This window comes from Emydura macquarii, unplaced genomic scaffold, assembly GCF_026122565.2.
Source record: "Emydura macquarii macquarii isolate MOO-44397 ecotype Brisbane River unplaced genomic scaffold, CSIRO-AGI_Emac_v2 contig_2473, whole genome shotgun sequence".
NCBI classification, from domain to species: domain Eukaryota; kingdom Metazoa; phylum Chordata; order Testudines; family Chelidae; genus Emydura; species Emydura macquarii.
In genome coordinates, this window is record NW_027132610.1 from 7,164,944 (window position 1) to 7,186,078 (window position 21,135).

Consider the following 21,135-nt stretch of genomic DNA (forward strand, 5'->3'; position numbering starts at 1 on the left):
TAGTGTTCATATCTGGACCTTGACTTTCACAGTACAACAAAAGGAGAGAGGCAGTCTTTATGTTAGCCAGGACGCAAACCATTCAGAGCTAAATAGACCCAAAACAACTCCTTGAAGTTGCTGTTTCACTCCTGAAAATGAAATGGAAGCCAGTGCAGACACAGATGTCATGCTCTTTGTAAAAAGCACTGTTAACAAAGCTGGCCACTGTATTTTGCGCTAGCTGCAATCTCCAAGTAGTTTTCAGGTGTACAGTGCATTATAACAATCCAATTACAAGGTGACAAAGGCAAGCATACCACAGAGGAAATCTACATCTGAAAAACAGTTGCAATCTCCTTCCCAAGTGTAGATGGAATAAAAGGCAGCAGAGGATCTAATATGACCTCAAGATTGCCAGGATTTTTTTAATTGATATTTATAAGTTGATAAAATTGGAAAAAAATTGCTTCTTTTCCCTGGTGTAGAGGAAAAAATACCAAGGTAAGACAAGCCCCACAAATGTTCTATTAAATAAAACAAAAGTGTTAAAATTTGTAAGCATGTTTCTCTTTCTCAATCACAAAAAGGCATATGTTGTGCAAATGAAATGCTTTCAAATTCTGTATGTAAAACAAGAACATAGTCATCAAGTCCATGGTTTATTAACTAGTTAGGTCTACAATGCTTGTTTTTGCCCTTAAACAGTAATACGCATTTACTTGCTCAACTTTTTCAGTCTATTATGAAGTTTTGACCAAACCAATCCACTACAATGATGTCTTACTGTCAGTGACCTGGCTAGAAAGGAGTGCAGAATTTATAAAATGTGACACATTCTGAATTAAATTATCTTGCTTTTTGTGATTTTTATTCTAGAATTTACTGCTATTTTAAAGCAAAAAACTGTGACATCACCCCCTTTGTAAAGCACAGATTTGGGATCAAAGTCTGCATCTTCAATTTTACATGCTAAAAGAGATGAAGGGGAACTCAAGACATCTCTCTTTTTCTACTGTGGCCAGACCTTTGTATCTGGCATCAGTCATGTTGCTTAAGTAACAGGAAAGTTCCATAGCTTTTCTGAATCATTGTTTGTTTGTTTTTATTTTATCCTTGTGTGGTTCCAGTTCATGTTGAATTACATTGACCCAACATTCCACAGAGACTGGTGTACAGAGCTGGATTTAGGGGCCGGCGACCGGCCTGGGGTGGCAGGCTTGGAGGGCGCTGGGCTTGGAGTGCTGTTCTTGTAATTGGTGACAAAAGGGAAAATTGAATGTTTGAAGTAAAATGTTTCAGATATTCCATTTGTGGAATCATTTTTCACTATTCTCCTGGAATGTTCTGGACTTTTGCAGAATCTTGTGGAACCTTCCAGACTTACTGAGAACTACATTTTCCTTGAACCTCTTAGAATGTTGTCAGCCATGCTCTTGTGAGTACATCAAGGGTGGGACATCGCAAGTCAGTTAGAAGAACGAAGTGAAGTGAGAGCCCAGCTGCGATACCACAAACCTTGCTTTATTGTGTAACTGTGAAAGTCTATTTGTGTTTTAAGACTTGAAGAGTGTAAGTAGTGACTAATAAAGGACATATTTAATGAGATTCCAGAGATATCTGTTGAATGCCTATCCATGCAACAATAACAAAGAAATACTGTTACTTTTTTGCCATGCTTAACATGTAATGTTTGATGACTTTCTAAGACTGCAGAATATACACTTTTGTTCTCCCTAATACAGTCTGTTTGCCCCAGTAGAAAATACAAGATGCCCCCCAAGAAGCCTTCAGGAACTCAATATCGGAAGCGAAAAGCTAAATTGAAATCTAGTTTGCAGCAAGGGGCAAATTTGATGGGAAAATATCTGAAACAGAACAACACAGACCAGGCTTTAGGCAGTAGCGGTCGTCCCAGTGCAGAAGAAATTGAGGAGTGATGTATAAATGATGGCAGTCCTATTAGTAAGGAATTAGCAGATTTACCTGAAGATACAGAATGGAAATGTGAGGAAAGCGATGGAGAATCATCCAGTTTTCCTTGCGGCATAAAAAAGATTATAATGAAGAATGAGGCTCACATGAAAATGAGACTAATGACAAAGAAAAATGTGGTTTACATTAGGGACATAAGCGGCTAAACGTTTAAATGTTTACACGGTAAGCAGTGGTCTTACCATTTAGTAATTAGTTTAAACATTGTCCTCAGGGGAGCTTCCCCGCTGAGCGAGCGCTGCCCAGCTGTGACTGTGCAACCGCGTGCCCAGAACCTACTGGACAGGCCACCTCTGCCTCCGCCCTCCTCCAGCAGCCTCTGCCAGAGCTAGACCACTGACTCTGCCAGCACCCAGCCAGCAGAGCCGGTAACTCCACGGCAGTTCAGTGTGCTTGAGCCAGCTGGAGGAGAAGCTCGTCACTGCCTAATGTCTCCCCCCACTCCCCGCCTCTACCTACATCTGCAACTGCAGGGTAAGTTAATGTTTCAACGTTTAAATGTTCTATATTTAGACATTTAAACGGATACTTAATTAAACCAATTTTTACATCCTTAGTTTACATGAAAAGGAGAGAAACGATAATAAGAATCAGCAGCGAGAAAAACTGCACACCACAAATTGATACATCATATCCTGCATTATGGCTGGCGATCCTAAACTCTGCTGATATTGGTTGTACAATTTTGAAAGGGCCAGGCAAAATCGAGGATATGACATTTCCAGTAAATGAGCAGAAGCAACACTTCTCCAAGTCACGCTGCGAAAGACATGAACATGAAACAACATGAAAAACTGCTCAAGAATGGTGAGAAACTGAATCGGCGTTGGCTAGTTTACTCAAAATCAACTGACACAGTGTTCCGGTTTTGTTGCAAAATATTTTACAAGAATGCCAAATTGTTGCTTGTGCTTTCCAAGTACAATTACTGTCATAACTTAGCTGATGCTCTGAAGCAACATGAAAAGTCACCTGGCCATTTTATGGCCTACTCTAAATGGATGGAGGTGGAGTCCAGGCTCAAGCTGAATAAATGCATAGATGCAGAAAACCAGTGCATTGTTAATGTAGAATCCCATCATTGGAGGAACATGCTCAAGCATCTGATCTCAATTACTCTCTTCCTTGCAAAGAATAATTTGGCTTTCTATGGCTCATCGGATAAGTTGTTCACTGAATATAATGGTAATTACCTTGGTTTGGTAGAGCTTCTTGGGAAATACAACGATGTCATGCGTGAGCACCTATGACAAGTAGTTCATAGAGAAGCTATGAACCATTACTGCATCAAAACAATTCAAAACAAATTGACCTTATGGCAAGGAAGGAACTTCATAACATATTGATGTGGCTCAACAAAGCAAAGTAATAATGGACTTCATTCAAAGAATTACACAATTCCGTCTACCACACCCAGACCGATGAACTGGTCAAGCATTTCAGTCAAATATTAAAACAAATGCTGTGCAAATTCCCCCTGGGAGAGCTGTACCAATGGGACCAGCAGATTCTGCCCCTGGTGCTGGCCATGAAGGCGGTGCCACAGGCCTCCACAAAGTTCTCCCCATTTGAGGATGCCAACCCTGTGGACTGCGAGACCTTATGCGTGAGACCTGGGAGCTCTTGCCGTCTCTTGGCCAGGGACTCCTGCAGCATGTCTTCCAACTCCAGGACACCTTACCCATGGCTGGGACTCTGGAGAAGGAGAATCTTCAGACTCCCTAAGGGGCTCAGGAGCAAACCTACAAACTTCGGTCTTTGAACCCGTGACCAGATCCTGTTCCTGCTATCCTCAGTGAGTCCAACCATCTGGCCCGCTGGTAGGGGCTGTATGAAGAGACCATTGGGTGGGATCTGTAATGTATGAAATTCAACAGCCAGATTGACAGAAGACGAGGCAGTTATACCATATCAACTTCCTGAAGCCATGGTGAAAGCGGGAGGGTCTACTGATTGCCCCATACTCCTCTAAACCAGAGCTGGGGCCTTAGGTCCTAGTGGCGGCTGGCCCTAAGGAACTACATATTGGGGACACCCTCACCAAGGAACAATGGAAGCAGACTCAGAGACTGTTTAAGGCCTTCCCTCAGACCTTCACCGCCGTACCCAGCCAGATCTCCTTGGTCCACCATCCCATCCTGGCTGACCCTGAGGTGGTAGTCCATGAGATGACACAGACCCTCCCACAACGAATGCAGGCAGTTGTCAAGAAGGAGGCGCAGTTGATGCTGGAACTGGATGTCATAGAGAGGTCCCAAAGCAAGTAGCGCAGTCCCATTGTGTTAGTGCCAAAACCCAACCAAACCCTGTGATTCTGCATTGACTTCTGAAGGGTCAACACTATCCTTAACTTGATGCATACCCAATGCCTTAGAGAAATGAATTACTTGACAACCTGGGGGAAGCTCGCTTAATCATCACCCTTGACCTCACAAAGGGATACTGGCAAATCCCCCTCGACCCAAGCTTGAGGGAGAAGGTCACTTTTGCCATGCCAATGGGGCTCTACCGATTTACTCAGATGCCCTTTGGTCTTCATGGGGCCTCTTCGACTTTCCAAAGGCTGATGGATCACCTCCTACAGCCCCATGGTTCCTATATTGCAGCATACCTCGACAACATGGTTTTACACAGTCAGCACTGGGAAGACCATCTCAACCATGCGGTGGCCCTCCTATGGGCCCTGTGGATCGCGGGCCTAACCACCAACCCAAAGAAGTGCCAGATTAGGTGGCACCCTGGGCCAAGGACAGGTTCACCCCATTGCAGGCCTGTGAACCATCCACAACAAAGCAACAAGTGCACCAGTTCCTGGGGCTAGTTGGTTATGACTGTTGGTTTGTCCCCCAGTTTGCCTCCATTGCGACTTCCCTGACTGAACTCCTGACTAAAGACAGCCCGTGGCATGTACGCTGGATGGCTGAGTGTGAGGAGGCCTTCCAAACCCTCAAGGCCCGCCTTGAGGAGCTGGTGTTATGCAGCCCTGATTTCACCCGTGGATTCACTGTCCAGACAGACGCCTCCGAAGTGGAACTTGGAGCTATCCTCTCCCAAGAGATCAACGGGAAGGCATACCCCATCCTGTAGATCAGCCAAAAGCTGTTCCGCTGCAAGAGGAATTACTCAGTCATCAAGAAGGAGGCCCTTATGGTTAAATGGGCATTGGACGCTCTCCAGTATTAGCTCCTGGGCAATCCCTTTGTGCTCATGACTGACCTTGTTCCCCTGAAATGGCTAAATATGATGAAAGAAGCCAACAACCGATTGATAAACTGTTACCTTACCCTCCAGCTGTATGCATTCACTGTACAACACGGAGCAGGTAAGGACAATGCGAACATGGACTTTCTATCATGCCTGGGGGAGCGGGAGTCAACCAGCTTCAGGGCCTGGGAGCTGGACTTGAGGGGGGTAGGGTGTGTAGTGAGGCGGAGTGGCCTCCCTCTGATGCTGACAGGGAGGAGCCACTTCTCACCCCCTGGTGGGTGGAGCCAGGCCAGGCCCACCCCTTGCGCCAGAAGCAGAGGGGCGGAACAGATAATATAAAAGTCAGGGCCTCCAGCTCAGTTGGGGGAGAGCCAAGGAAGGAGCTGGACACTGCTGCCTTGCTGCTGGCCCCAACTCAGGGACCGAGCTGTATCAATCCCAGCCTCTGGAGGAATATCTGGAGGAGCTGCCGCCAGGAGAATACCCTCAGGGGCTGCTAGAATTGCAGGCTGCTTAGTATCCCAAGAATCCTGAGGACCCATGAGCGATGGAATCCTATGAACAGGTAGGAGCAGGAAGTAGCCCAGGGAAACTAGACATAAGTCCGGTTATGTTGCTGAAACTCTGGTCAACATGTTTCAGCAGGATCCCTGCTGACCCAGTGGCAGGATTCCCCACCACTGTTAGGGCCCTGGGCTAGGACCCAGTGGAGTAGAGTGGACCTGGGTCCTCCTACCCCAATGCCAACCCCACCCCACCTTACCCGCCTTAGGCTGGACAGCCTGTGTTTGTTTGCTGTCTGCCCCAGAGAGGGAGCTGGGCCGCATACTGCTTTTGCTGTGCCCTGCCCAGAGGGTTTGAGCCTGACTGTTCACTATTGCTCTGCCCCACACAGAAAGCTGAGCCTGACTATACTAATCCCGTTTATCGGCTCTCAGCCATTAGGTGGCAAAGCGACGCAGGGTGGCCTCCCTCTGATGCTGACAGGGAGGAACCACCGGAAACCACTACACCAGATCTCTGGAAATATTCAGGCGGCCTGTTCCATGATGTGATCTACTTCTCTGGTGTAGTGTCCTTGTTTGGTGAAGGTGGTTTTAAGTGTGTTAAGGTTTGTATCCCTGACTTTCTCCTGGGAGCATACTGTATTGTAATTTGCAGAATCATCCATTTTATCACTGATCTGATCTATTTTCTGATTCTGCACTTCAGATGAGCACAAATCCTCTCTCTCTTGCTACTTAGCAACTCTTGATAATGTTTACATTTTACTGCAGAAGAATTATCTACTTTCATTACTTCAGTCTATTCAGTTCTTTGTTTCCTACTTCGTTCAGTATGAGGCTGAGTCATAATAATTCATACACTGAATCTTCTTGGCATTATTGTTCAGTAGCTTTCACATTTACAACAGTTAGAAGGAGAAACAGCCACCTAGTGAATTCAACACTGTAAAAGAGATGTTAGCCAATCTTATCAAGAAGCACATTATCAAATACCTTGTCTACCTTCCAGAAGTCTGTAAATGGTAGCAAACCAACTTCCGTAAGAGTTAAGAACTCCACCCACTCTCCTCTTCAAATCAAGTGACAGTTGATTCTATATATGCATCTCTCTCCAGTCATCAATGACTCCACCCATTTCTCCTTCAGGCTTCTAGACAGATCTATAAACGTTCTGACTATTTTCAAAAGGCATGATAAAAACTTTAGTAGTCTTATCATTTTTCTTTTCACATTTAGAATACTTAAAAAGGTGTCATTCACAGCTTGAAATTAGAGACTTGTCTTTCTAGGACCAACAACTTTCAAATATTTGTATTGTTCATGTAACTACTTCAGAGTGACTCAGAAGTTTAAAAAAAAAAACAAAAAAAACAAAAAAAAAACCTTTTATCTCACCAGGATTGAAAATTTTCTCATAAAAAAATTTAAAATGTTGAAGACTTTCTCACAACCCTGGACTGTATACCTAACTGTCAACTGTGGGTAAACACCCTATATCGAAGAGGCATGCAACTGTTATTTCCTCCAGATGTTTCCCCCTCCCTTCTCTGGCTTGAACCCCAGCCATCGAGCCCTCGACAGTCATCATTTTCAGTTAGTCAGTGGGAAAGCCAAGAGAGTGCACCATTTAGTTCTAATGAAAAGGAAACAGAGCACTCAAAGGCTCCAGGGGTTTAGTCTGTAATTTTGATGGGCTGGGAGTCTTGTAGGTTGACATCACGCTGATCTGAATCTTTTTGTCTGTAATTAAATAAGTAATTGTATATGTACATGGAGTCTAAAATAGGCACATTCTATGCATTTAATAAAGAAATAAAATCAAAACTCTGTAAATTATTTTTCCTTGGACAGACAGGATGATTCAAACATTATACCCCCTAATAATGCAGTCTGACAGGGTGCAATGCTTCCCACAAGAGATATTTTACCAAAAAAGATAATGTAACCAGGAGAAGTAATAAAAACATATGTGACCTTTATTGTTGCAACCCATACATTAGTGATGACTAGAAAGCATAATGTACTCTGATCACAATAGAAGCAACAGCAGAATTCAGACAAATAACCCAGCCTTTTTTTTCTCCGTCAGGGACCTCATCCTTTGTCATCAATAGGAATTATTTGTTCTCTGTAAGGCAAAAGTGGGCCACAGATTGCCACAGCTGTATAAAAAGATTTACCGAGTCTGACCCGAACACAATGCAGTCACATGGGTGGAGGATCATAACTTAATCCACATAGCAGCAACAGCAGAACTGATATAGATAAGATGACCTTTTTGCTAAAAGTCTCCCTCTTCTAATCACCTTACCCTACCTGCCAACCCTTCAGAAAGGAAATAATTATTCTGGTACACACAAGCAAATGCAAGCTTTGCATCTCTGCCATGCAGTCAGAAAGGGTGAATTACCCATTCCCAAAGCCACAAATCAATAAAAGCGTAGGTGGGAATGAAACCATCTCTCTGGCCTTGTGTACACTGGTGGCATGTAGGATACATGTGGCTATACACCAGAGTGAAAAGCAGGCTGCATCCACACTGCAGAGTGTAGCAACATGCAGCAGTGAAAGGCTCGGACAGGGGGGAGGCAGCAGAGAAATTCTTTCCCTTCCGGCAGGACAAAAAACTGCTAAAAATAGCAGTGTAGACATAGGATGCACTGCTCCGATGTGTAGAGAGCCATGCAGGATACATATTGTAAGGCTCTGCAGTGTCTTTACTCACCTAAACAGTGCCTCACCATCTACACTGCTATTCATAGCCATACCCAGTACTCTACATGCCATCATCAGTGTAGACAGAGCCTCTATTAGAGATCTGTACACCTCTCCTGGCTGGCTCCTTTTGGAGGTGCTCTCTTGGGCTGTTTGGCAATACCAAGTACTGATACTGACGTTGAAGCCACAGGGGAGCTGTTTTTGGAATTGGAGAGAAAGCACAGGCATCAGCATTTCAGAAGGAGACAAGATCTGTAGATCACCTCAGCACATAACTAGTTATTCAGGTACTATCAGAGGAAAATTCCATTCACTATGCATGGTCCAAGTACAGAGGACATGAACAACCACAATGTCTTTCTAATGTTGCTTACATCTCAAGTGATCTACCCTGCACAGTGAATTGACATATGTGTATTTGCCCAGGCTAATTCCAACCATCTTAGAGGTTGCCCAAAACATCTAATGTCAGATACAGCTTTAAGAGAACGAGAAACATTTTGATTATCTTGCTTTTCCCTTAGCAGGAAGGCTACTCCTAGCGGAATTGAGATGTGCACAATAAACGTTATTTAAAGCCAAGCCCTGTTCCTACTGTTGAATGTTGTACCAATCCGGACAGTATCATAGCAAAAATAAAGCTACCGACACAATGAGCCAGTGATCATGAGCTCCATGTTTTGATAGTTTAATGAAATAATTCTACAGCTCTATGGTGAAAGACCACAGCAACACAGCTTAGTACATCCCAACCCTCTTTCACTTAGCTGAAAGTTTCTGATTGGTAGCTTTCTAAAATGAGCTCCATTTTTAAACAGTCCCTGAAGCAGAATGAGAAAATAAAACAGATACAACCCAAATAAAGGATTACATCAAGAACTTCCATGGAAAGAATTACTTACATCCAACGAATCTTCATTCACTAGGATGAGAGACATATTCTGAGAAACAAGCCTGCAGGAGTACCCTGTAAAAGATAAAAACAAGTGTTTCCTTGTAAAGATTACAAATATTTTAATTTGACTTTTGATATATCATCTTTTGTTTGAGGATCTCTAAGGGCCAGATTTTGAGCCTCATGGTAAACAGTTACTCACACGAGTCGTCTGTTGTGAGTAACTGATCAGCAATGTGAAAAATGCATGGACTGGAGTTTTTTGTTTGTTCTTGTAGAAGTGGCATATAGAGGAGACACATTAACAGCAATGTAAGTCATTTAGTCAGACAAGATTTTTATCTTGTGCTAGTATGTTTTATGGGAATTATTGAGGGCTGACATATGTGAAAGAATCATTTTAACCAACAACTGAAATACAGCCTCCTCTTGGGTGGAAAACAGCAGCTGTTTAACAGCATACAGATATACTATACAACATTGAGGACAGTAAGTAAAGAAGCATTTTGAAAATTGTGATTATTTTTGTCAAGCATGTTTCTACCTGATGCTCTTCATGACTTAAGTTAAGTATAATTATGGATCCATAATAATATAGCTTTGTAATAAGATTTTGGGCAATATTTTGCAATAAACACATTTGTGTTGACTCTAGATAAGGATTACTTTCTACAAAGAAGAGAGGATAGGGGCCAGCAGTAAGACTGTACACATCTGTTGAGAAAATGATGAAATATAACTAGTAAAACACAGTTCAAAATATGAAAGCTGCACAGTCCATGATTTTCTATGCTATTCCACTCAAAGAGACTCACTATCAAAAAGAGTAATTAAATCTTTTAGTAGGTAATGACAAACAAAAAACAGACTTCATAAGAAAAAACACATACAGATTCTTTCGGCTCTATTGTAATTCCAGACTACTACTTCCATTGGGAAGGGGGAGAAATTCCCACATGCTGGATTTAAGGGGGAAAAAATGGAATTCTTAAATTAGCTCCAGACAGAAGAGCTACATTTTTTATTTTCACTGGAAAAAAATGGGATATTACAACTTTAATCATTTCCCTCCATGTCAGGCTTATTCTTTCCCCAGGGAACGGCAGCAGCTTTATGCAGTAGACTGTTACAAATTCAGTATAACTAATTCAAAAGGATTTTCTAGTAGTTTTTGATTGGAACAACAGCTGCAACAGTGAGCAGTAATTTTGAAACTGCTGCTCGCTGTTTTATTTTACATCTTTCATATCAAGCAAGACGCCATTTGACAGCTGGAGCAGGACGAACAAGTTCTGGAGAAAACGTTAAGCAGTTCTGCTGTATTTCTTGGCAATTATGAAGTCAAGAGGGTCCAATCCTGCGACCAGTGAAATCAATTGGTGTTTCATCATTGAGTTAAATAGGAATAGGACAGGACTCAGAAAGAGGGTGCATAACACCAACCTATCACCATTTTATAAGATAGTTACATATTATGCACAATTTCAGAATTCTAATATCTTAAAATATAACATCAGTGTGTTAAAGTATAGTAATTGGCACTTAAAGTTGCTAATGACGTTTATAACTATATATTCTATATAAATGGTTAATATAGTTACTTCTGGCAGTGCTAATATGACAAATTAAAACTAAAAGTTCAGACACTCCAGTTTGGTAAAATGAGATAAACTTCTGGATCAAAGCTAGGTCCGAAATGTCAATCCACACTTGTAAATTGGCGTCTAGATTCTTAATCCAAAAATATAACTAAGTCTATAAAGTGGCTGAGACTGGCACCTCTTGGACTTTTATTTACCAGAAATTAACAGCGAAGTTCAAACGAGAAGGGTGTCAGAAGTTATGCACAGTGACTGTAAACCTTTGTACTTACAAGGGAACTTTAAAATGTAATTTAAAAATCATTTTACAGACATGATTCAAACTGTACACAAAATGTTACTGCTGAACATTAGACTAACTACAGTGATCATTTAAAGGCAGTTTTTAAAAAGGTATCCCTCTTCATTCCAACATTTGCTTTATTTTGAGCATATGTGCAAATTTCAAAAATATATTAATTAGTGGAAATCAATGCCCTTCTCTTTAAGGCCTGATATAGCTGAGCCTGTCACAAAACAAGACTATTTAAACCATATGATTTCACTAATTAACCTAGACGCTATTCTGAAAGGTCTGTACTGAAATCCATTGCTGTATTTTACTAACTGTGCCAAATAAAAAAGAAGTCCTTTTGTTACTGTTGACTATTGTCCTTTGATAACCAAGCTGAAATTAACAAACTGATTTTACATAAGATTCAAACCAGATGCAGTGGTAAATGACCCTTAAAATCTTTAAATATTAAGCTACCCACTCTATCTCCACTAGAAATACTATCAGTTCAGAAAATTCTGTTTAATCCATTTTACTGCCTTTAAATTCTACAGGTACATTGAGATCTTACACAATTCAAGTAAGCAAACAATAACTACATGAATCATGAAGACTGCATCTGAAATTTCACTTAGACTAACTGAAGTCAATTTTAAAGCTAAATAATGAAAATTACCACGTGCCTGAAAATTTGCTAAAATAATGCAAGTTTGATCACAGGGTTCTTCCCTGCCACCAGACAGATCCTCCTCCTCCCTCCCCCTCCTTCCCAGGCAAGATGTTACAACCTACCCTAACTGATTTGACCTAGGAGGCAGAGGGGGAGTCTGCCCATTGTCTGCGTATGTGTGGTTGGGGAAGGCTCAACCACCCTCTAGTGATCTCTTTAATGATCACACACCAGGTCCCATCACCAAAATATATGAGTAACACATGGAGGGAAACTGAGGCGCACACACAGCACTCAAAGAAAACATTAGGGCATCTCCACTTCGTCACACTTTACCAAAAAATAATTCAAGATCTGGAGAGATGGTGTTCCACTTGTTCCATAGGCCATATTTTCAAAGAAGTCTCTAAAAATACACCTAAAATATTTGCACTGCAAAACAAATCCAGATTTGCAACGCAAAACAAATCAGAAAGACAGCTACTCCTTTTATATTATTACTGATCACTATTTGTATTGCGGTAGCAGCTGGGGCTCTACTCTGGACCAGGATCCCACTGTACTAGGTGCTGTACAAGCACAGAAAAGGCACTTATGCCTGCTTGCTCATATAACTGAAGGGTTTTTTTCATAAGCAAGCTGTTGCACTTGCATATAGTGCAGGCACTTTTTCTAGATGGTCATTGAAAACTTGGCCTCCTATACCACAGCATTAGGAATGAGATGGGCTTTTGAACCTATTACTAATAATCAGTTGTTTATTTCTGCTGGAGACTTTCCCTTCTTTTATCTCATTAGAGAGCAGTGCAACATTTGAAAATGCAGTCACAACATGATGGGTGAAATAGAAGATGGCATCCAGACAGTTCCTGTAACATCCCCTGATGGGTGTCAGTGGCACGAAGCAAGGCCAACTCCTGCTCCCTCTTATGGACATTAAATTGTGAAGGGGTCAATCTACCTTGATTGCACACCTGTAGGCAAAGACAACCTTGTCACACAGCACACAAACTAGCATTTTCACATAGGTGAAGCCATACAGGGCTGAGTTGGATAGGCCCTTCCTAAGGACTGTGTTGGTGTAGTCAGTTTGGCTCTCCTGGCATAGTGGCAAAGGGCTAAGGAAGAAGTGACTCAAGAGATGAGGCACTTTGTAGTGTATGCTGAAGTACAAGGGTACCTTGGCCAGTTGCCCCTACCTGTTCAAACCAGACATATTCCACTGGCTTAAAATTGGCAGTGATGTATTCAGCATCAATCTCCAGAGTCAGCTGAATTCCAGCCAAAAAGCACATGTGACTATGGAAAGTTATAGACAGAGATGGAAAAGACTCCCTATGGCCCATCCCCCTATCTGTACAGTATTGACCTTACGGTGGTATTTTATCTGGTCTTAAATGTCTCAAGGAGGGCGCCACCTCCACTTCCCTTAGGCTTGGTCTACACTAGGAATTTATATCGGTATAACTACGCCACTCAACAGTGTGGAAAATCCACACCCCTGAGTGACACAGTTATCTAATCCCTGGTGTAGACAGTGCTCTTTCGACAGGAGGGCTTCTCTCATTGACATAGCTACCACCTCTCATGGAGGTGAGTATCTACGCTGACAGGAGAAGCTCTCCCGTCATCGTAGGTAGTGTCTTCACTACTCACTACAGCAGTGCAACTGCACTGGTGCAGCTGCGCTGATGCAGCACTGTAAGTGTACACAAGTCCTTAGAATGCTTACTCCACCATTTAATATGTCTCACTGCAGAAAGTTTCTCCTGATATTTATCCTATATTCTCCTTTCTCTAATTTCATACCATTACTTCAAGTAATTCCCCTTTGAATCATGCTGAAAAATTCCTCTCCCTCCTTGGTGTACATACTCTTAAAATTTGTAGACAGTTATGTCCCACGTTAGTCATTACTTAGCCAAGATACAGAGATTTAGGGTGAAATCCTGGCTCGACTGAAGTCAATGGCAAAATTCCCACGGTCTTCAGTGGGGCCAGGATTTAACTCATTGCTCCTTTAATCTTTCCTCATATGTCAGTCCTTCAGACACTTAATCATTTTTTTTTTTTTGGCTCTTCTCTGAACTCTCTCATTTGTCTATATCTTTCTGGAAATGAGATACGCAGGACTGAATGATATATTCCACAGCAGACTTTCCTCAGTAGAAGTCAATATGATATTTATATATACACTGCACAGAAAAAAACTGCAATAAAGGAACATTCAAGTTGCAAAGCCAAGCATTCAGATGTTAGGAAATGAGAGAATGAAGGTTCCCTGTGCCACTTTAATTCAGTCCCAATTGTTCATACGCATTATCAAACAGTCTTCGAGTATTTTATCATATCTCATTTTTTCACGACCTGCTGTTGGCTGTGCAGACACAACCTCATTGACTACTGTGAAAAGCTTGACTTAAGTGACTTGACTAGCATCACATAGGAATTCTGTGGCAGGAATAGAATCTAATGCTCCAGGGCAGCTTTCAACTGCCTTCTCTTCCTAGAATCCCCTGGCACATTCACTACACATCTCCCAACCTATACAAAAAATTAAGCAACTGCTCAACAAGTCTCCTTCACTCCACAACCCTGATTCATCCCCAAAGCAGGTCTGTCCTATGCACTGAATAACGCAGGTGTTCTGTGGAAGAAATTGTATATGATCATGTAATTGAAGACTGTATCATAATGCATATGCATCTGGGTCTGAATTAAACTTGACACTTGAGCTGTGACTGTCCAAGGATGGGTGCTGCTTTCTAGTTATTTCACGGTGGCACTTACACGTCACAGTGTGGATTATTGAATGTTTGCATGATCAATTCAGCCACTTCCCCAGCCTTAGTTTTTCTGCAGGATGCATGCCCCTAGGCAAAGTGTAGAGGAGGCACTTGTGTGCTCGGATTATACTCCCTCCCTTTGCCACTCCATCCAAGCCCGGCAGGGTTATGGAAGTGACTTCCAGGCCTCTTCCTTTGTTCTGCAGCTAGGGCCTGGATTGCTGAAGTCAGCAACACCGCCCAATGGTAGGTGAAAATAAACCTCCTGGATTTCCCACCTCCAATCTTCTTGCGCAGCCATTCCCAGTTCCTACCTCCTCCCCTCTATCTCCCTGTCCCTATTCTTTGCCCAGCCAGTCCCCGTCCCCACCCCGTTTCCAGTTCCTCATCTGCTCTGTCTCTCTTCCCTCCATTCTCTGGCCTCACCCCACATCCCCATGTTCTGTATCCCCACCAGCTCCCAGTCCAACCTCCATTCCCAGACTCCTTGTCTCCTTGCACAGGAACCTTAATTGTGCTATTTCCTAAGTTTTAAGTGCTCGACTTTGCAACTTTGATAATGTTCTTTTAACAGATTTTTGTGTAAAAAAAACAAACTCCATCATGTGGCATTATATGGATCGCCAGCAGGATCAAGGCCTTTACATCCACAGCACAGCTCCCTGCCACTTGAGCTAATGGAGTAGCTGACAGTGGAAATAGGTTGTCATCCTCTCTGTGAACAAGCACTAAATAGCAATGAGTCACACACTTTGCCAGTGGGTTTAAAAGATATTTGCTGACAGCTGCGGAACGGTGAAACTCAGGAATCTTGGATTGCAGGGGAGTGAGCTCTAGTGCAGCGGTTCCCAACTTGTGGTCTGCGAGGCTACTACAGCGGGTCCGCAGAAAAGAAAAACAACAACATACTTACCAAGGAAATGTACAATTTCAAATAAACAATAATTTCATATGAGGTGTGTACATCACAAATTATTACTGGGTGCTTATTATTTCTTTGTTATTGTTAGATTTCCACAGAAAACGGAGTGTAAAAAGCAGCTAGTAGCATGTGGTGGTTCGCGAAATGTTTGGACGTTGAAAAGAGGTCCGCACACTCAAAAAGGTTGGGAACCGCTGCTCCGGTTGACACAGGTTCTCCTGCTTGTGGCCTTCCCCCCTGCACTTGACCCTTTCTGCTGTACCCCCTTTAAACTGTCCCTGTCCCAGTCCTGTCTCTTCCCCATCTCTGGCTACTCATCCCAGTCCCATTCTCCATTCCTCAGGCTCCTCATCCCAAACCAAATCTACTTTGACCAGTAAATCCTTGTCTCACCCACTGAATTTCCCAATCCCAGTCTTCTTGCCCAACCATTCCCAGTTCTTATCCCCTCCCCTCTATCTCCTTGTCCCTATTCTTTGCCAAGCCAGTACCAGTCCCCACCCCACTCCCAGTTCCTCATCTGCTCTGTCTCTCTTCCCTCCATTCTCTGGCCTCACCCCAAATCCTCATGTTCAGTATCCCTACCAGCTCCCAGTCCAATCTCAATTCCAACCTTTCCCCTCTGGACTCCTTGTTGAAGTCTCTTTGCTCCAGCAACCACAGTTCTTCCCTCACACCCTGACTACTCAACAGATCAGTCACCGCCCACTGCCTCTCTCCCCCTTCTTCTCACAGTTCCTCTTGTTCCCAGTCCAGTCTCCCATGCCAGGCTCCTTGTCTCAACCTATTCCCCGCCAGATCCAATTATTGCCCCTCTGCCTTCGAATCAGGCAGCTTCCTCCTGCACACTGCCGGGGCCCAGGAGGGGCATTAGAAAGACAAGAGAGCATGTGCCTGCCTGACTCTGGCTCAACCCACAGGTCCCCAGAGCTGCAATTGCAGGTAAAATCCTGATTAGCCCTGGGCTGTACCATGCCCGGCGTGGATAGAATCTTTGGGGAACATAGCTCCAAAACTCTAACAAATCTCTGAACTTATGCAAACTGACTATTTAAAGGCTGGTCTACACTAGAAACTTACATCGGCAGAGCTACGTCTCTCAGTGATGTAAAATCCACACCTGGCATAGAAAACTTTTAGCCCTAATGGTTAAAGTTTGGCCAAGTTATAAGCAACTGGAAACAAGGTCTTACCATAGTGTCTTACCATAGGGTCAGGCAACCTTAATAACAGATGATGCTACCAGCCTATAATGAAAATCACATTACATATGTGTGTGCATGTGTGTGACAGAGACAACATATATAAATTCTGTCATCTTGCCATTTAGTGGGGCTTTTGTCTTCTTGTTTCCTTTTTGTTTAGGTATAAATATGCCATCTGTGATTCACACAGTTAACTCTCTTAAGGTACATGTGCATCATAATAGAACAATTTCAATTAAAAAAAAAAAAAAACCAGTTCCACAATGCTATATTTTTAAAATTGTTTATAAGTCTAACAAGTCATTGCATGAGTCACAGTTGACATATATGCCTGTGAAGAAAGAGGAGGCAAGAATGTAAGAAAAAACCACTGGTTAAAAAGCAAAAATTCAAGAAGTTATTTGAGCCAAAAGGGCATCCTTCAGAAAAAAGAAATTCAGTCCCAGAGAAGCAGTAAGAAAGGAAAACACATTTTAGGCTACATGTAAGATGGAAATTAGGAGGGCTTTGTAGAACAGTCAGACGTAAGATTTTTTTTGTAAAGTATATCAGAAGAAAGAATTGGTGAGCTCACGAGACTTCCAGGCAATAAACAGACTAATTAAGGTAGATGACAACCATTTCAAAGAAGCTAAATACTTCCTTAACAATCTTTACAGGAAACAAACCTTAACAAACCTACACTTTACAGGTAATACAGATGTGGCACTTACACCTAAGCAACCAGAGGAGCTAGTGAACAGGTGAAGCTAACGGGAGTTTTGCGAGAAAATTCTCCAGGTGAAGGAGAAGCGACTACGTGACCCTTGGGGTGAGTCTGTTGTCTGTAATGCGTATGTTTATGGTGTGCTTGCTGCTTGACTGAAGTATATCATGTGGTCTGTTTGTTTGGGGGACCATGTGGCAAGGCTGAGAGCGTCTTAACGAGGCTTTGATCCCCACGCTCTTTAGCACCCACCAGCCCTTAACCAGGGGTCAGGGCTACCCAGTGAAAACCCGGGTTTAAAAAGTCCACTCCTAAGCGACCAAAGGAGCAAGCGAACAGGGACAGCTTACAGGGGGGTTTTGCGAGGGAGCTCTCCAAATGAAGGAGGAGCAAGTACATGACCCTTGGGGTGAGTCTGTTGTCCATAGTATGTGTGTTTGTGGTGTGCTTGTTGCCTGACTGAAGCATATTGTGTGGTCTGTTGGTTTGGGGGACTGTGTATTGATCCTAGTGGCCTGCTAGGCAAGCCTGAGAGCTTCTTAATGAGGCTTTGATCCCCAAGCCCTTTAGCACCCATCAACCCTTAACCAGGGGGTAGGGCTACTCAGGGAGAACCAGGGTTTAAAACACCCACTCCTAAGTGACAATGGGGGGTAGTGTATGTGTGCTTTCGGTGCAAGGAGCTCCTGCCCCTCAGAGACCACATATGGGCTGTGGAGACAAGGGTGGCTGAACTGGAGGAGCAAAGGGAGACAAAGAGTTACACAGATGAGACTTTCCGGGACACAGTAGAACAGTCCCACCCCCGGTATGACAGCCTCTGTACTACTGAGGAGGATGAAAGTCTCAGGGAAGGAGAACATCAAACTGGAGCAGAGGGAAACGATCCCATAGCGGGGACCCTCCTTCCAGATGATGTCATGGTATCCTCTCGCACTGAAGATACCTCTCCGGGAGAGAGAACTCCAGTTATTAGGAAAAGACAGGTAATAGTAATGAGAGACTTGATCATTAGAAACATAGGCAGCTGGGTTTGTGATGACTGGGATAATCACATGGTGACTTGCCTGCCGGGTGCAAAGGTTGCAGATCTCCTGAGACAGCCTGACAGATTTATGTGTAGTGCTGCAGAGGAGCCAGTGGTCGAGATACACGTAGGTACCAATAATATAGGGAAGGATAGCAGAGAGGTCCTGGAGGCCAAATTTAGGCTGCTAGGTAAGACATGGGAATCCAGGACCTCCGTGGTAGCATTCTCTGAAATGCTTCCAGTTCCACATGCAGGGTCAGTTAGACAGGCAGAACTGCAGGGGCTCAAAGCGTGGATGAGATGATGGTGCATGGAGGAGGAATTTAGATTTATTAGGAACTGGGGAATGTTTTGGGAAAGTGGGAGCTATAAAAGAAGGATGGGCTCCATCTAAACCAAAATGGAACCAGATTTCTGGCACATAAAATTTAAAAGATTGTAGAGCTGTTTTTAAACTAAGAGTTGGGGAAAGCTGACAGGTGCAGAGGAAACTATGGTTCAGACAGAGAGATCCCTTGTGGAGGATCTATTAATGGAGATACTCTATATCCTAGTAAGAAGGAGAGGATGGAAGAGGATAACATATGGGCAGGATCTGATGAGAAACAGTCAAATGAAAAAGAGTCCCATTCAATTACATCACATAATAGCCGACAGCTAAAAAGTGACAATTTTTTTCTATGCTTATGTACAATGCTAGAAGTCTAAATACTAAGATGGGTGAACTTGAGGACCTCTTATTAAATGAGGATATTGATATAATAGGCATCACAGAAACTTGGTGGAATAGGACACAGTAACACCAAGGTACAAAATATATTGGAAGGACAGAATAGGTTGTACTGGTGGGCGAATGGCACTACATGTGAAAGACAGCATAGAGTCAAATGAAATAAAAATATTAAATGAATCAAACTGTGCCATAGAATCTCTATGAATAGTAATTCTATTCTTGAATAATAAGAATATAGCAATATGATATACTACCAACCACCTGACCAGGATGATGATAGTGACTGTGAAATGCTCAGGAAGACAAGAGAGACTATAAAAATAAAAAACTCATTTATAATGAGGGATTTCAACTATCCCCATATTGACTGGGTACGTCACCTGAGGACATGATGCAGAGCTAACGTTTCTTGACACCTTAAATGACTGCTTTTTGGAGCAGTTAGTCCTGATACCCAGCAGAAGAGAGGCAATTCTTGATTTAGTCCTAAGCGGAGCTCAGGATCTGGTCCAAGGGGTGAATATAGCTGAGCCGCTTGGTAATAGTGACCATAACGTAATAGAATTTAACATCCCGGGGGACAGAAATGAGAGGGGACACCAAAGCAGCCCACCACGGTAGCATTTAATTTCAGAAAGGGGAACTATATAAGAATGAGGAAGTTAGTTAAATAGAAATTAAAAGGAACAGTGCCAAAAGTGAAATCCCTGAAAGCTGCATGGAACCTTTTTAAAGACACCATAATAGAGGCTCAATTTAAATGTATACTCCAAATTAAAAAACAGTAAAAGGACTTAAAAAGTGCAAGTTAAATTCTATGGAGGAAAATAGAAAGTAGCATAAACTCTGGAAAATGAAGTGTAAAAATATAATTAGGAAGGCCAAAAAAGAATTTGAAGAACAGCTAGTCAAAGACTCAAAAAGTAACAGACATTTTTTTTTAAATACATTAGAAGCAGGAAGCCTGCTAAACAACCAGAGGGGCAACTGGACAATCAAGATGCTAAAGGAGCACTCAAGGAAGATAATGTTATTAAACAGAGAAACTAAATGAATTCTTTGCATCAGTCTTCATGTCTGAGGATGTGAGGGAGATTCCCAAACCTGGGCCTTTCTTTTTAGATGACAAATATGAGGAACTGTCCCAGATCGAAGTGTCATTAGAGGAGGTTTTGGAACAAACTGATAAATTAAACAGTGAGAAGTCACCAGGAGCAGATGGTATCTACCCAAGGGTTCTGAAGAAACTCAAATGTGAAATTGCACAAGTACTAACGGTGGTATTTAACCTATCATTTAAATCAGCTTCTGTACAGGATGACTGGAGAATGGCTAATGTGACACCAATTATTTTAAAAGGCTCCAGAGGCACCCTGGCAATTACAGGCTGGTAAGCCTAATTTCAGTACCAGGCAAATTGGTTAAAACTATAACAAAGAACAGAATTATCAGATACATAGATGAATACGATTTTTTGGGGAAGAGTCCATTTGTTTTTTGTAAAGGGAAAACATGCCTCAACTATCTACTACTAGCGTTCTTTAAAGGGGTCAACAAGCATGTGTACAAGGGTGATCCAGTGGATATAGTGTACTTGGATTTTCAGAAAGCCTCTGATAAAGTTCCTCACCACAGGCTCTTAAGTAAAGTAAACTGTCATGAGATAAGAGGGAAGGTCCTCTCCTGGATCAGTAACTAGTTAATAGATAGGAAACAAAGGGTCGGAATAAATGGTTAGCATTCAGAATGGAAAGAGGTAAATAATGGTGTCCCTACAAAAGTCTGTCCTGGGACCAGTACTGTTTAAAATATTCACAAATAATCTGGAAAAAGCGATAAAGGGATAAACAGTGAGGTGGCAAAATTTGCAGGTGATACAAAACTACTTAAGGTAGTTAAGTCCAAAGC

At 42.6% G+C, this 21,135-nt stretch overlaps 1 protein-coding gene across 2 annotated transcripts in view; it reads right to left on the reverse strand.

The window, feature by feature from the left end:
* Positions 1–21,135, reverse strand: part of ATP8A2 (ATPase phospholipid transporting 8A2) — a 523,365-nt gene that overhangs the window by 391,117 nt on the left and 111,113 nt on the right. For both annotated transcript variants that reach the window (XM_067562894.1, XM_067562893.1), the window contains exon 23: positions 9,308–9,372. In XM_067562894.1, coding sequence (XP_067418995.1) covers positions 9,308–9,372 — 65 coding nt within the window. The remainder of the gene's footprint in view (positions 1–9,307; positions 9,373–21,135) is intronic.